This window comes from Tupaia chinensis, unplaced genomic scaffold (genome assembly GCF_000334495.1).
Source record: "Tupaia chinensis unplaced genomic scaffold, TupChi_1.0 Scaffold000448_1, whole genome shotgun sequence".
Lineage (NCBI taxonomy): Eukaryota > Metazoa > Chordata > Mammalia > Scandentia > Tupaiidae > Tupaia > Tupaia belangeri.
The window spans coordinates 194,133-207,683 of record NW_006159953.1 but is presented as its reverse complement, the minus strand read 5'-3'; the positions used below and the strand labels follow the sequence as shown (position 1 = coordinate 207,683).

General features: G+C 37.2%; 1 protein-coding gene across 1 annotated transcript; it reads left to right on the top strand.

Moving 5' to 3' along the window:
- The first annotated feature begins 11,957 nt into the window (after positions 1 to 11,957).
- Positions 11,958 to 13,132, top strand: HTR1F (5-hydroxytryptamine receptor 1F). The gene has a single exon (XM_006155333.2). The coding sequence runs from the start codon at positions 11,993 to 11,995 to the stop codon at positions 13,091 to 13,093; it is 1,101 nt and encodes a 366-aa protein (XP_006155395.1). The 5' UTR covers positions 11,958 to 11,992; the 3' UTR covers positions 13,094 to 13,132.
- The last annotated feature ends 419 nt before the right edge of the window (positions 13,133 to 13,551 follow it).

Below are 13,551 nucleotides of genomic sequence, written 5' to 3'. Positions count from 1 at the left end.
GTGGAACTGCTGAGATCTGGAAGAACTGCTTGGACTCACAGATACTGCTTTAGTGCAGTGTTGCACCGAAGTTCATTTGAGTTCAATAAACATTTATAGTAATAAATTTAAAAAAAAAGCTTGCTTGTTTTATTTAAATTTTATTCTTTTTTTAAAAAGAGGTAACGAGTGCACAGTGGTTATAAAACATTAGTCTTTTTCCGAGCTGTTTCCTTACACACACGTTTCTGTTCTCTGAAGGAAATCACAGTTAAAAGTTTCGTATATATCCTCCCAAAGGCACTCTGTACAGAAATAAGCAAGCCTATTCATAAGTGTTCTTTATTTTACATGAAGACTAGCATACTATACGCACTGTTCTGCCCTCTTATTTTTCTGCACTATTATTTTCACTTTATGTTTTGGAAATTCTTCCACATCAGAATATAAAGAGCTACTTGGCTCTTTGTGGGTATATACAGTAAGTTATTTTTTCTGCATCTCTTGATGTGCAGATTTACTTCTGCTACATTCAAATACATTAATAAAGTAAATTATTAGAACTAGAGTGATAAGACCAAAGACGACTGCCATACCGTCTCATGTGATTGTGCCAGTTTATGTCAACGATGTACTCTTCCGCTTTCAATTAGCACGGAGTGCTTTTCACTTGTGCATTCATTCATCAAATGTTTTTTAAGTTGCTGGTGTGAGCCAAATTTTGTTTTCTGTTTTTTGTTTTGTTTTAGATTTTTGCCATAGGTCCTTTGCAATCACCAGAGAGAGAGAGAATGAGAGGGAAAGGATCCCCAAGGGGGAGATGGCCATGCTTCAATCTCTTCTCCTCTATTCTCCTCCCAGGATTTTGGGCACATACACACACACACCTGGTGTGTCTTTCTACGGCATGGGTCCAAGACTCAAAGAGTGGAGTTGACCATGTGCAATCCAACACCTTAACCACCAATGCCATTTGCTGGTCCATTGTGAGCCAAATTTTTCAGCTACTCAGGGATTAAAGTTTTACCCTTACAGATTTTATATTCTAATGAAGGAAGACATATAATAAACAAATAAATAATGAAGGTTGGTTAAACTTGCAGTTCAATATTTTACATTGCTGAGAGATTTAGTTGATTTGCTATATACACATAACAAATTATCTCTGTGTTTTAAAAAAAATCAGCTTTCTCAGATTGGGGTTTCTATTATTTTTGGCCTTTTTAAATGTTTTTCTGTATTTTAAGCTTTTCTGTAATAACCAAACCTCTTAAACAGATACTTCACATTGACTTTCTCATCTTCCACTCATTCTCCAGGATATTGCGTTCACCAAGTTCTGGTAATGTTATAGAGGCACAGGGTTTCAACTAATAATCTATGAATTATAAATTAAATTTCCAATACAGAATCTGCCTTCTGTACAACTCCATATGTAGTGTCTTATGATTTGGTAATTGTAATGTGTTTAAAATTACCTGTTTCTTTCACCATGCCCCTATTTTTAGGTCCCCGCTAATCCTCTTTTTCTTGAGTTCCTTGTCATGCAAATGATATTAATATTGACTATTTGTACATCAAAGAATATTGGTATCACCATAGGCTCCTCCTTCTCCCTCAAGCTTCACTTCCTCCCAAGTCAAATTAGTTATCAAATTGTGTCATACACTGCAAAAAGCAGGTTAAAATGCTTTCTCTCTTTATACTCTTGTTTCATTCCTTGGCGGGAATCTCATTGTCTTCTGCCTAGGTCACTTAGTAAGTCCTGTCATAGTCTAGCTTCACATGTGCTGCTTCATAGTCCCCAGGGCCTCCAGTACTGTGGTAGAGAAGACTCTGACCTCCTGGCCAGGTGTTCACTTCTCAGTTTCCATAACCTATTCAAATCGTTCTCCTCCCAGATTCTTTCCAATAGCGTACTTTTGCAAATTCTGTCTGCCTTCTCAAAAAGGACTTTTTTGAAACCTATTTTTTCCATCAGTCTGTTGACTCAGTAAACTGATTCTTCAGGTCTTAAATTTAAACTCCCAGTGGCAGGTCCTTTCTGGTCTTCACAGGCAGAACAGCTACAGCCTCCTGTGAATAATCATGGCTTCTCTCCTCACATTGCACACTTCAGGTTATAAGTGACTTCATGCTCAGGCTTCATTGGATGGCAAAGACATTTGAAGATATTCAAGCTTAAATACACACAGTTGTCTGTCCAGAAGGAAAACAAAAATAAAAATCACTTACTGGAAATGCTCACGAAATTATGACGATTACTTGTCTTTGGATATGTGCCCACTACCAGACTAATTAATTGTTAATTACAATCATGATCAGGGAGATACGGTTTTCATTTTCTATCAGGTTTCTGCAGAAAATAGAAGGCACTCTCAAATTAGGATAATTGAGAAGGAGTGTATTTATTAAAAGACTATTTCTAAAGACGTAGAATAAGTAGGGGCACCACAATCAATAGTGCTAGGTGTGCTGTCTGTGTGCCAGGGTAAGCCTGAATGTCAGATGTGCACACGACCTAGACCCAGAGAGAGGGCCCTACGACAATACCACTAACCTTGGCATATGGAACAGAAGTAGAGTACCAGACAGCAATTGTTCATGCCACAGCTGCCTGCTCAGTCTGCTTAGCAAAAACCAGGGAAACCAGATTCCATGTTCAAACTATACCCAGACCCTATTACCCACTTCAGTGGCACCAGTGAGAAATACCTTTGCAGAACTTTGTAATCACATGGAGAAGATCTTTTATCTTTTTTTTAAGAGATTTTTGCTATAGGGCATGTGCACTCGCCAAAAGACAGAGAAAGAGAGACAGAATAAACCCCCAGGGTGGATGGCCACACTGCAATCCCTTCTCCTCCATTTTCCTCTCGGGATCTTGGGCACACTGCACATGCACCCAGCATGAATTTAAGACACTAGGTCTGCGACTCGAACCATAGTCGACTACATGGGAGTCCAGCGACATAACCATTATGCCAACTGCTGATCCCAAGAAGATCTTTTAACAGCAAAGATATTTTTATTATGTTGCATTCTCCCTCTGTTTCTGCTGAATGAAATTATATTCAAAATCTGTCTGGTCTTAAAATTCTTCCTGAGATATTTCCATATCGAATAAGTCTTAGTGGCAATTCACAATAAAATAAGAGGACAATTTCCCAATAGTTATCTTGATTGACTTAAACTAATGAATTTACTTCAAGATGTACAGATTATCAGATTTACTGCCTACTATAGTTTCTAACATTCTGTTTACCAATGAGTATAGATATGTTTTAATGCTTTGTTCCCCCATAGGGTATGTGCACATGCCGAGACACAGAGTGAGAGAGAAAGTGAGAAATCATCCTCCACCCCTGAGAGAAGAGAAGAGTATAGAGAAGGATTAACACAAGAACAAATAGAGAGGCATGACATTTGTGGGACACAGAAATGGTTTATTACCTGCTTATGATAACATGTATAGTATTCTCAACTGGACTGGTCTGAGAAGTATTTCATGTTAGGTAAATTTTCTTTACAAGCCAAATGATTTATAGTTATAGAATGCTTAAAAAATAATAATGAGAATAAAAAATAATAATAATCTGGAAAAAATGAAAGGCTATTTGATGATGATGATGTGGATAGTAATGTCTTTGCCTTGACAGATATGCATGCTAATCATGCTGGAAAAAGAAATGTAAAACACTGTAAAGATATATGTGATTAAATGTAATATAAAAAAAATAAAAACAAAAACATGATTTAAAAAAAAGGGAGAAATCACATATACACATGCACACACACACATAAGGGGAATGGCCATGCTGTAGTACCTTCTCCTCCATTCTCCTCTCAGGATCTTGGGCATCCACACACATGCACATGATGTGATTTTCAAGCTGCTGGGTCTGGGACTCAAACCATGGAGTCAGCCATGAGGGATCCAGCACTTAACTTCCATGCCACCTGCTGGTCCAGTGTTTTGATATTTTTAATAATTATGGCTGTTAATATCTACTGGTGTAAGAAGGAAAAAGTTTGAATGTCTGGCAATTTTTTTAAAACAGCAATCAGAATGTATCTTTCTCAATGTATTGCAAGATTTGTATACCTAATGGTAACCTCATTGAGATCATCTTTTATGCCATATATTTTTTAAAGAATGATGTATTTATTCAATTCCATTGGGTATTTTTTTTTTAATTTGACCAGACAGAGAGAGAGAGAGAGAGAGAGAGGGAAAGTAAGAAAGCAAGCCTCCAGGTCCAGGACTCAAACCACATCCAAGCATGTGGGAATCCTGTGTTTAACCACCATGTCACCTGCCGGCCCTATGCCATATATTTTTAAGTTTATTTTATTTATTTATTTATTTATTTATTTATTTTCATAATTTCATAAATGAGAGATACATGGAATAGAGGCAGACATAGACATCGAGAGATAAGCACTCTCAACAGGCTTTATGCTATGATCCTCCCCCATCCTTTCTCAGCCAGCCAGTATCACAAGTACATGTGCATGCACCTGATGTGCACAGGTTGACCCAGGAATTAAATCAGGACTCTCCATATGGCTTCCAGCATTGCAAAGCCTTATACCACACTGTGCCGTTTCAGTAAGCTGCCATATTATTTGTATATCCAGAGTGCCATCCACAATGCTAGAACTAAATAAATATTTACTGAATGGATATTATATATGTCTTTTTCCAACAATTTTTAAAAAATACTTTTTAGGTTTGGGCCATAGAATGCATGTGCTCACCAGAGAGAAAAAGAGAGACAGAAGGAGGGAAAGTAGATTTGGGACATGCACAACATGCGACTGGCATGAGTTTCAAGCCACCGGGATCAGGACTCGAACTATGGTCAGCCAAGTGGGAGTCCAGACCCTTAACCACCACCTCATCTACTACTCCCCCAACTATCAATTAATAATGCATTCCTTAATGGTATGAGCTTATGTCTTCTATGTTTATGTATCACATATAGAACCTGTTGTACACTATATTGCCTAATTAATATTTATAGACTGATACTCAAAATTAGAAAACAAATAAGTTCAGCCATTGTTCTCTCCAGTATTTATAATTCTAATTAGATGACAATGCAGATTTGGTCTGCACTAAGTTACAAGTAGGTGATATATAAATCACCATGATTTTTCATGACTTTTTTCCAAAACACATTACTTTACTAGTATGTTCTTCAGGTAAACTTATTTATAAGAATACATTTAATCTAGAGATAATAACCACTTTATAATAGTAATCAAAGTTAAAGAAGTGTAGAAATAATTGAAGTAATTGAGTGCGGACTTGTTTGTAAAGCTATGCAAAACTAGACCAAAAATATTGGAGAAGAAAGACTCTCTGGTGACAAGTTTGATGTTTTCAAATGGAAAAAAAGTATTACGTCTAAGAACATAAACAGGAATTTTCCTTTCTTGCCATTCAAATATAGGCAAATTTGTCATAATTATCTTGATGCTGAATCTCAAGATGTTAGTATGTTAACCATGCTTTATACTTCAATTTATATCCTGGCATTCTGGGTAATTTTCTGTGTAAAACCAAAACAAACAGATATTTTATGTATAACATTGAGTAAAGCCAACAAAATAAATAAAGAAGGATACCCTTATTATTTAAAATCATGGCTCCTTTAGACTTTATATAAAGTCAAAACATTCAATAAATCACTGCCTGTTTTATACAAGTTTAGGAGTTACCTTTTTCTTCATATTTTAGTTGACACCCTTGGTTAACCAGAACACTAGATTGCACACAAGCAGAGCTCCAGCTCATGGACACGCACGCCTCGTGTTCGGTGCTGAGCAAATTAGAAGATCATTCATCAGAGATGACGCACACAATGCCAGTTTCAACAGACAGGATCGGCACTCACGCCATGGGACTGGATCCTGCTTTGTGTACTGGTCCTTCCAAGCGACGAGTGCCCAGTAACTATCAGTCATCCACTTGTTTTATTCATCATACTCAGTCAAATCAGCTGGTACTTACTAAACCCACCTGATGTAAAATGTGCTCTTAGGTGGATAGCCTAAGTAAAGGGAGTCAAAAGGAAAAGTGGACTAAAGATGAAGGAAGATAGAGAGGAACACTTCCAATGTAACTACCTACAAAGGAAGTATAGGATAAAATAGAGCTACACACACCATGATTAAGTGAAATACTATTCATTCCACGAATTATATTTGCATAAAATATAAGGACCAATTTAATAGTTTTTAAGTGCTAACAGGAAAGAGAGGGGGTAGAAAAGATGGTTGTAGGGCCAGCCTCATAGGACATTTTTTTTAAAAAAAGGAATGATTGTATTTAACTTTATTCATTTATTTTTAATTTGACCAGAGAGAAAGAGGGAAAGCGAGAAAGCAAGCCACCAGGTCTGGGACTCAAACGGCAATCGGCCATGTGGCAGTCCAGTGTCCTTAACCACCACACCACCTACAGCTCCATAGCACAATAATTAAGCACTGTACATTGGAACATGGTGGGCATGCCCAGACTTCCTGACAGGAGAGAGAAATGGGGGCAAAGGGATTGTGGTGTGACCATGCTCCATTGGAGGAGAGGGGATTTCTCTCTCTCTCTCCAGAGATTGCATGTGCTCTCATTTTTAAGCTCTTTTTTTTATTTTCATGATAGCACACTCATGCACATGAAAGAAAGAGAAACAGAGAAAAGGAACCCTCAACAGGGTCTGGTCACATTATGATCCTCTTCCCACAACCCTCAGCTTGTCAGGATCTTGGTTCTGCATGTGTACAGCATGTTCCAGGTCAACTGCGCTGGGGGTCCACTGTTCGCGTGGCTTCCAGCCCTGCAATTCCGAGCACTACCAACCATACCACAGAGGTTAGGCCACCGTGATGATTTGCTCACCTTTAGGTAAAATCTGCTATTGTCATCATAAATTTTGAGATAGACTTTAACCAATTCGATATTTCATTTCCTAAATTAAGATACTTACCAGATTGTTAATAACTCTGTACGTACGCATGTCTCAAATCCTGACAGGATGGAGAAATGGAGGGAGAAAGGATTGTGGTGCGACCACACCTCATTAGGAGGCTGGCTCTTTCTGTCTCTCACTCTCTCTCTCGAGTGAGTGTACGTGCCCTCTGACAAAGAAAAGAAAAAAGAATATAAAATATAAAATGAATTAAACAATACCCCCAGGAGCTAATAGGTTAACCTGAGGATAATAATATTGGACATCAGGTTCAAACACCTGATATAAAGAAAGCACATGAATATAAATAAATATATTAGATTTATAATCCTGTATACAAATAAGGGAGTAAATGCCTCACGTGTGTAGGTCAGCAAATCGGTAAATATTCATGACGAAAGACATGATGGGCATGCCCACACTCCTGACAGGAGGGAGAAATGGGGGAAAAGGGATTGTGGCGTGGCCAGGCTCCATTGGGAGAGGGAAGTTTTCTCTTTCTTTCTGGAGATTGCACGTTGTCCTCTGGCAATAAAACAAAAAGCTTATACTTAAAAAGGGCTTCAACTTGCCAGTTTAGCTTGGTTAACTAGAAACTATGCAAACAACATGATACTATGAAATAGCTACTATGCAAATAACTTGAGAAGTTATTATGAAGAAGAAGGCTGTATACAGTAGAATAAGGAGACTACTTTCCCAGTGAAGTCGCCCAGTGTAGCATGTAGTCTATGGTTTGAAGTCTACAGTAGAAAAGACATGTGTAACATAGTCTATGGTTAGTAAACCGAGGTGGCCCCTACCACTGTGAAGATACACACTAGGAACTTAGGATATAAAGCAACATGAAAGAGGCCCAGCCACAGTGGTGCAAGCAGGAGAGCTCCACTGAGTATTTTGGGAGCCACATGAAAGATGCAGATTAAAATCCTAGACTAACCTAAACATGGCAGTCGTGATAGAAATACACCTGTAACTCTAGCTAACTGGGGGACAGGGGTGGGAGGACCCAGAATACAAGACTCTTTCAAAGGTATATATCACTCCCTCACCCAAAAAAAAAAAGAAGGAATCTAGTCAGAGGCCACGTCTGAATTAATAGTTTATTAAAATTAAAGATAGTTTAATAAAATTAGTAAAGATTGTTTATTAAAATTCTAATTGTAAGTAGCAAGAAAAATAAAACAAAACAAAATAAAACCCAATTGCAATTGGCTGCATTTGTTTTATTTTCTTTGTTGTCTGTGACTATAATTATCAGAGGATGAATTCAATTTCTAAGTGTAATACTAAGAAGAATTTTGATAAACTGCAACATAATTTATATGACATAAATTTTGTTATAAACTTTCAAACATGGCAAATACTTTTGTTGTTTTCTCAGCATTAAATATCACTTTATTGAGCCTAATTTAAATGCCACAGTGGTGACACTTGGAGAAATCAGTTGAATTATCAAATAATTTACCCTCTAATTTTCATCTGGTTACTTTTCCTACAGAATTAATTTTTATTATGGAAACCCACATCACTTTTTCTAGACTCTTTCTTTCTTTCTTTTTAGGTTTTTGCAGTAGAGCATGTGCACTCGCCAGACAGAGATAGAGAGAGGCAGTGAGAGGAAAAGTGAGAACTCACTCCTAGAGGGGATGGTCACACTGCGATCCCTTCTCCTTCATTCTCCTCCTCAGATTGGCCACACACGCATAAGCGCCCAGCATGATTTTCAAGCCACCAGGTCCAGGACTTGAACCACAGTTAGCCACATGGGAGCCCAGTGCCTTGACCACTGCACTACTTGCTGGCCTCAAGTGTTTCTCTTTATAATATTCTATTCAAAATGAAATTTTAGAATTTTCTCTTGAAGAACTGTTATGCCAAAATTGTTTATCAGGTAGATTAAAGTGGAAAGTTATTTTTGCTTCTAATCTGGAAAATGTCAGCATTTTAAAATCAATTCCCACAACACTAAATAAGTGTCATTGCAAAAGAATTAACCAAATATGAGATTATTTAGGTTTTTGTTGCATATGCAATACTCATTTTATGATGAGAGAATGGAGGTTATTGAAAGTAAGGTAGAAATTAATCTATTATGTTTCTAATATGTAGTGTTGACTTTGAAAAAACATCTTGCATGTACCCATTGACCTCCTAAATATATTCCCAGGGAAAAGACCGGAAGACTGTGAGTTCCTCTGGTGTGGAAAACACATACCAGGGCCAGCAGATGGCGTAGCAGTTATGTTGCTGGGCTCCCACGTGGCTAACCACAGTTCAAGTCCTGTATCTGGCGTCTTGAAAATCACACCAGGTGCCTGTGCGTGTGTGCCCAAGATGCCAGGAGGAGAATGGAGGAGAAGGGATTGGGGTGTGACTATCCTCCCCGGAGGGTGATTTTTTATTCTCTTCCTCTCTCTCTCTCTCTCTCTCTCTCTCTCCCCCTCTAGCCTGTGCACGTGCCCTAAGGTAAAAACCTTTAAAAAAAAAAACATACCGTGAGTTTTAATGACTTAAGTTTTGATGGTGTATATGAACACGCCGTTCCGTCTTAAACCCTGTGATCCATTCTTGATTTTAGGAAATATGAAATTATTCAGGTTTTTATTGCATATGCAGTACTCATTTTATGACGAGTATAGCATACCTTTCACAGCAGGCCCGAGAGAATGAGCACAAATGAGGGAAGGGAAGTTAATAGAACTAGGGCAGGGAGTCCAAGATCTGCATGAAGACAGCAATGAAGATCATCAGGGAAACATCTGAAGAAAAACGAGCATGAGGAGAGCTATTTGAGAAACTCTGATAAAGAGGAATGAGAGTGAGAAAGAGAAATGAGAAAGAGGTTGAAAACACTGTAGAATGGCAATGTCAGAGCTACTTTCAATGGAGAGGAACTCGCGGAACTGAAGCTGTGAGATGGGAGGAATTAGACAGCTGGGAACAACCATGATGATTGCTCACAGAAATCCGACCACCCAGAGCAATAGCGTCAGCCTCACCTGGGAATTCGTTAGACGTGTAGGTCACAAACCCCAGAGCTGGGATCCAGGAATCTGTGTTTTTACAAGCCCTGTGGGTGATTCTGAGGCATGCTAAATTCTAGATCAGTGGTTTAGAATTTCTAAGGAGACTTTAGCCTCCATTTTTTAATCTGGAGTTATCTTAGTTGCCCTTTGTAAATGGGTAAGTGTTGATATAAATAAAGTGGATATATAACTAATTCTTGGTTACACAATGGAAAACTTTTTTTTTTTCAGGTAGTGAGTATTCAAATTTCTCTGCCACTCAATTTGCTTAACAGTGTTTGGCTTCAATGATTATAAGAAAATAAAAATTAAATTTGGTACTGGTGACTCAACACAAGTATAATAGTAAATATGCTACATTCCAAAGTGTCTACTAATACATAACCGTATTATATATATATATGATTATTCATACTTTTATGAAGTGTTTGATATGAAAATGTTAAGTGTTTTTGAATGTATGCAGCTGAAAAGACATGCTAATTATTTTTCCTTTTTTTTTTTTGTCATGCTAGACGGTACATATGTGTATACAAGATAAAGAGGGAGAAAAAGTGCCCCCACAAAGAGCCCTGGTCATGCTGCGATTCTATTTTCTCTCATCAATCCCATCAGAATTCTGAGCATACACCTGTGCACCTGGCCCATAAGCCACCGGGGCCAGGACTCAAACTCTGGTCAGCCCTTTAGGATGTGGCTGTTTCTGCACAGTGCTTAACTGCCTCACCACAAGGCTGGCTCCCAAATATTAAATACCTTAAATTATTATTTTATCCATTACAAAGAAAATGAAACATAACCATTGTAAAGTAAACACGCTTTAAGGAATATGAAAGTGTAGAAATAGTTTTAACTAAGAATAAAGTTTCAGTTTTCCACTTGCTTTCTGTTCCTAAGCTACAGGACGCTGCTGAAAAGATAGCAGAGAAAGAGCAGAAGACGGATGAAAAGCAAGCAAACAAACAGAAGAAGCTATCGTATAAAATGCATTAGTCTTATTTTATTATTTTGATTGCTCTTTTTTGATTCATAATTAAGTAACAGCATGAATTGTGGCAAAATCATAAGCCATGTGTGAGAACCTCTTTCAGAAGGAAAGTAGTATGATCGTCTCAGCAGTGACTTACAGACAGTAGCTTCTATTTCCAAGCGAGTGCCACTATCGGCTCTCCTTGTGGGCGAGTTCACCTTGGTAAGTGGGTTAGTTAGTCATAGCTGTCACTGGTATAAGGGGCAGTATCATGTGGTTATTTGACTCCAGCTAGTCTTATTTTATCCTTTAAAACCCAATTAATAACCTATATCCACAAGGACTGCAAAACGCACTGCCATTTTCTAAATTTCATAAAGCAATTACGAAATGCTAAAGATAAACTAAAAAATTCTTTTACTTATTTCCCTTTATATAACCTCTACATCCTGACATAAAATATATTAAAAGTTCCTTTACTCTCCATGCATCCAATGATAATGTTCTCTTTGAATTAAATACAAAATTATTTATGATTTGGAATATTGCCTTTAATATAATATTTTCTTTTATTATATTATATAATACACAAATATATATTCATAACATGTGCTTTTAAACATTTTCTACATAGAGAGAAAAACATACCTAGGGCTAAAATGGTTTTAAAGGCAATTCTTTAATGACAGAGATTTTACTGAGTAATAGGCAACTTTACTCATAAAAATGGTTTTATATGAGACATTTTAAGGCATGTTTCCAAAGTTACTATCTGTTACTATTCTCATTGTATTTTTTTAATTAAAAGATAACAAATAATAAAACCTGTCCCCAAAAAAGAAAAAAAAAAAAGCATGCCATCTGAACTCTATTTTTTAAATTCCATTGGATATTCTGGAAAAATATACATTACCTACTTTCAAAAGATTTTTCTCAAAGGAAGAGAAACAGTCTTGATGCCTTCTCTGAACTCTTTTTTTTCCTTCCTCTGTTACAGGTATTCTTTTTTTCAGCTACACTAATCTTTTAAAAGAGAAAAAATGGATTTCTTAAACTCCTCTGACCAAAATTTGACCTCTGAGGAACTGTTAAACAGAATGCCATCCAAAATTCTTGTGTCCCTCACTCTCTCTGGGCTGGCTCTGATGACAACAACTATCAACTCCCTTGTGATTGCTGCGATTATCGTGACCCGGAAGCTGCACCACCCAGCCAACTATTTAATTTGCTCCCTTGCAGTCACAGATTTCCTTGTCGCTGTCCTGGTGATGCCTTTCAGCATTGTGTATATTGTGAGAGAGAGCTGGATTATGGGGCAAGTGGTCTGTGACATTTGGCTGAGTGTGGACATTACCTGCTGCACGTGTTCCATCTTGCACCTTTCAGCTATAGCTTTGGATCGGTATCGGGCGATCACAGATGCTGTTGAATATGCCAGGAAGAGGACTCCCAAGCGTGCTGGAATTATGATTACGGTGGTGTGGATCATATCTGTCTTCATCTCTATGCCTCCTCTATTCTGGAGGCACCAGGGAACTAGCCGAGATGATGAGTGTGTCATCAAACACGACCACATTGTTTCCACTATTTACTCAACGTTCGGAGCTTTCTACATTCCATTAGCATTAATTTTGATCCTCTACTACAAAATATATAGAGCAGCAAAGACACTATACCACAAGAGACAAGCGAGTAGGATTGCCAAGGAGGAACTGAACGGCCAAGTTCTTTTGGAGAGCGGCGAGAAAAGCACTAGACTGGTCTCCACACCCTACTTGCTAGAAAAATCTTTATCTGACCCATCCACAGACTTTGAGAAAATTCATAGTACAGTGAAAAGTCCCAGATCAGAATTCAAACATGAGAAATCTTGGAGAAGGCAAAAGATCTCAGGCACAAGAGAACGCAAAGCAGCTACTACCCTGGGATTGATCTTGGGTGCATTTGTAATATGTTGGCTTCCTTTTTTTGTAAAAGAATTGGTTGTTAATGTTTGTGAAAAATGTAAAATTTCTGAAGAAGTGTCAAATTTTTTGACATGGCTTGGCTATCTCAATTCCCTTATAAATCCACTGATTTACACAATCTTTAATGAAGACTTTAAGAAAGCATTTCAAAAACTCGTGCGATGTCAGTGTTAAAGTTCATTATTAAAGAGAAAGGTTTTGGGGTTATTTTTGTGGAGAAATAACTAGACAAATGCTAAATAAAAACACATTTAAACATTTAGAGGCAACTATATTAAACTCTTAAAATGATAAGAATGTAATTTATATCTTAATAGCAACATAAATATAAAATTTGTTGATCTGACCATTATTCTAGAGTCCTCAAAATTACCACATAATTTATGCAGATTGTAAACAATATCTTGCCTATGCAATATTCCTAAAAGGTTAACTGGAAAACATATACATACATATATATATATATAATATTAATAACAGTGATTTTCCAGGTTTATGTGTTTCAACAATTGCAAAGGAGTTAGTGAACAACATATCATAATCCATCATTTCTATTCAATTTTATTGTTTTACTATATAATTCTTATTATTTTATAGAAAACATGTCATTCATCACAAAACACTTTCCTCTT

Coding starts and splice junctions, on each gene's coding strand:
- HTR1F (XM_006155333.2), top strand. CDS start 11,993: ATGGATTTCTTAAACTCCTCTGACCAAAATTTGACCTCTGAGGAACTG.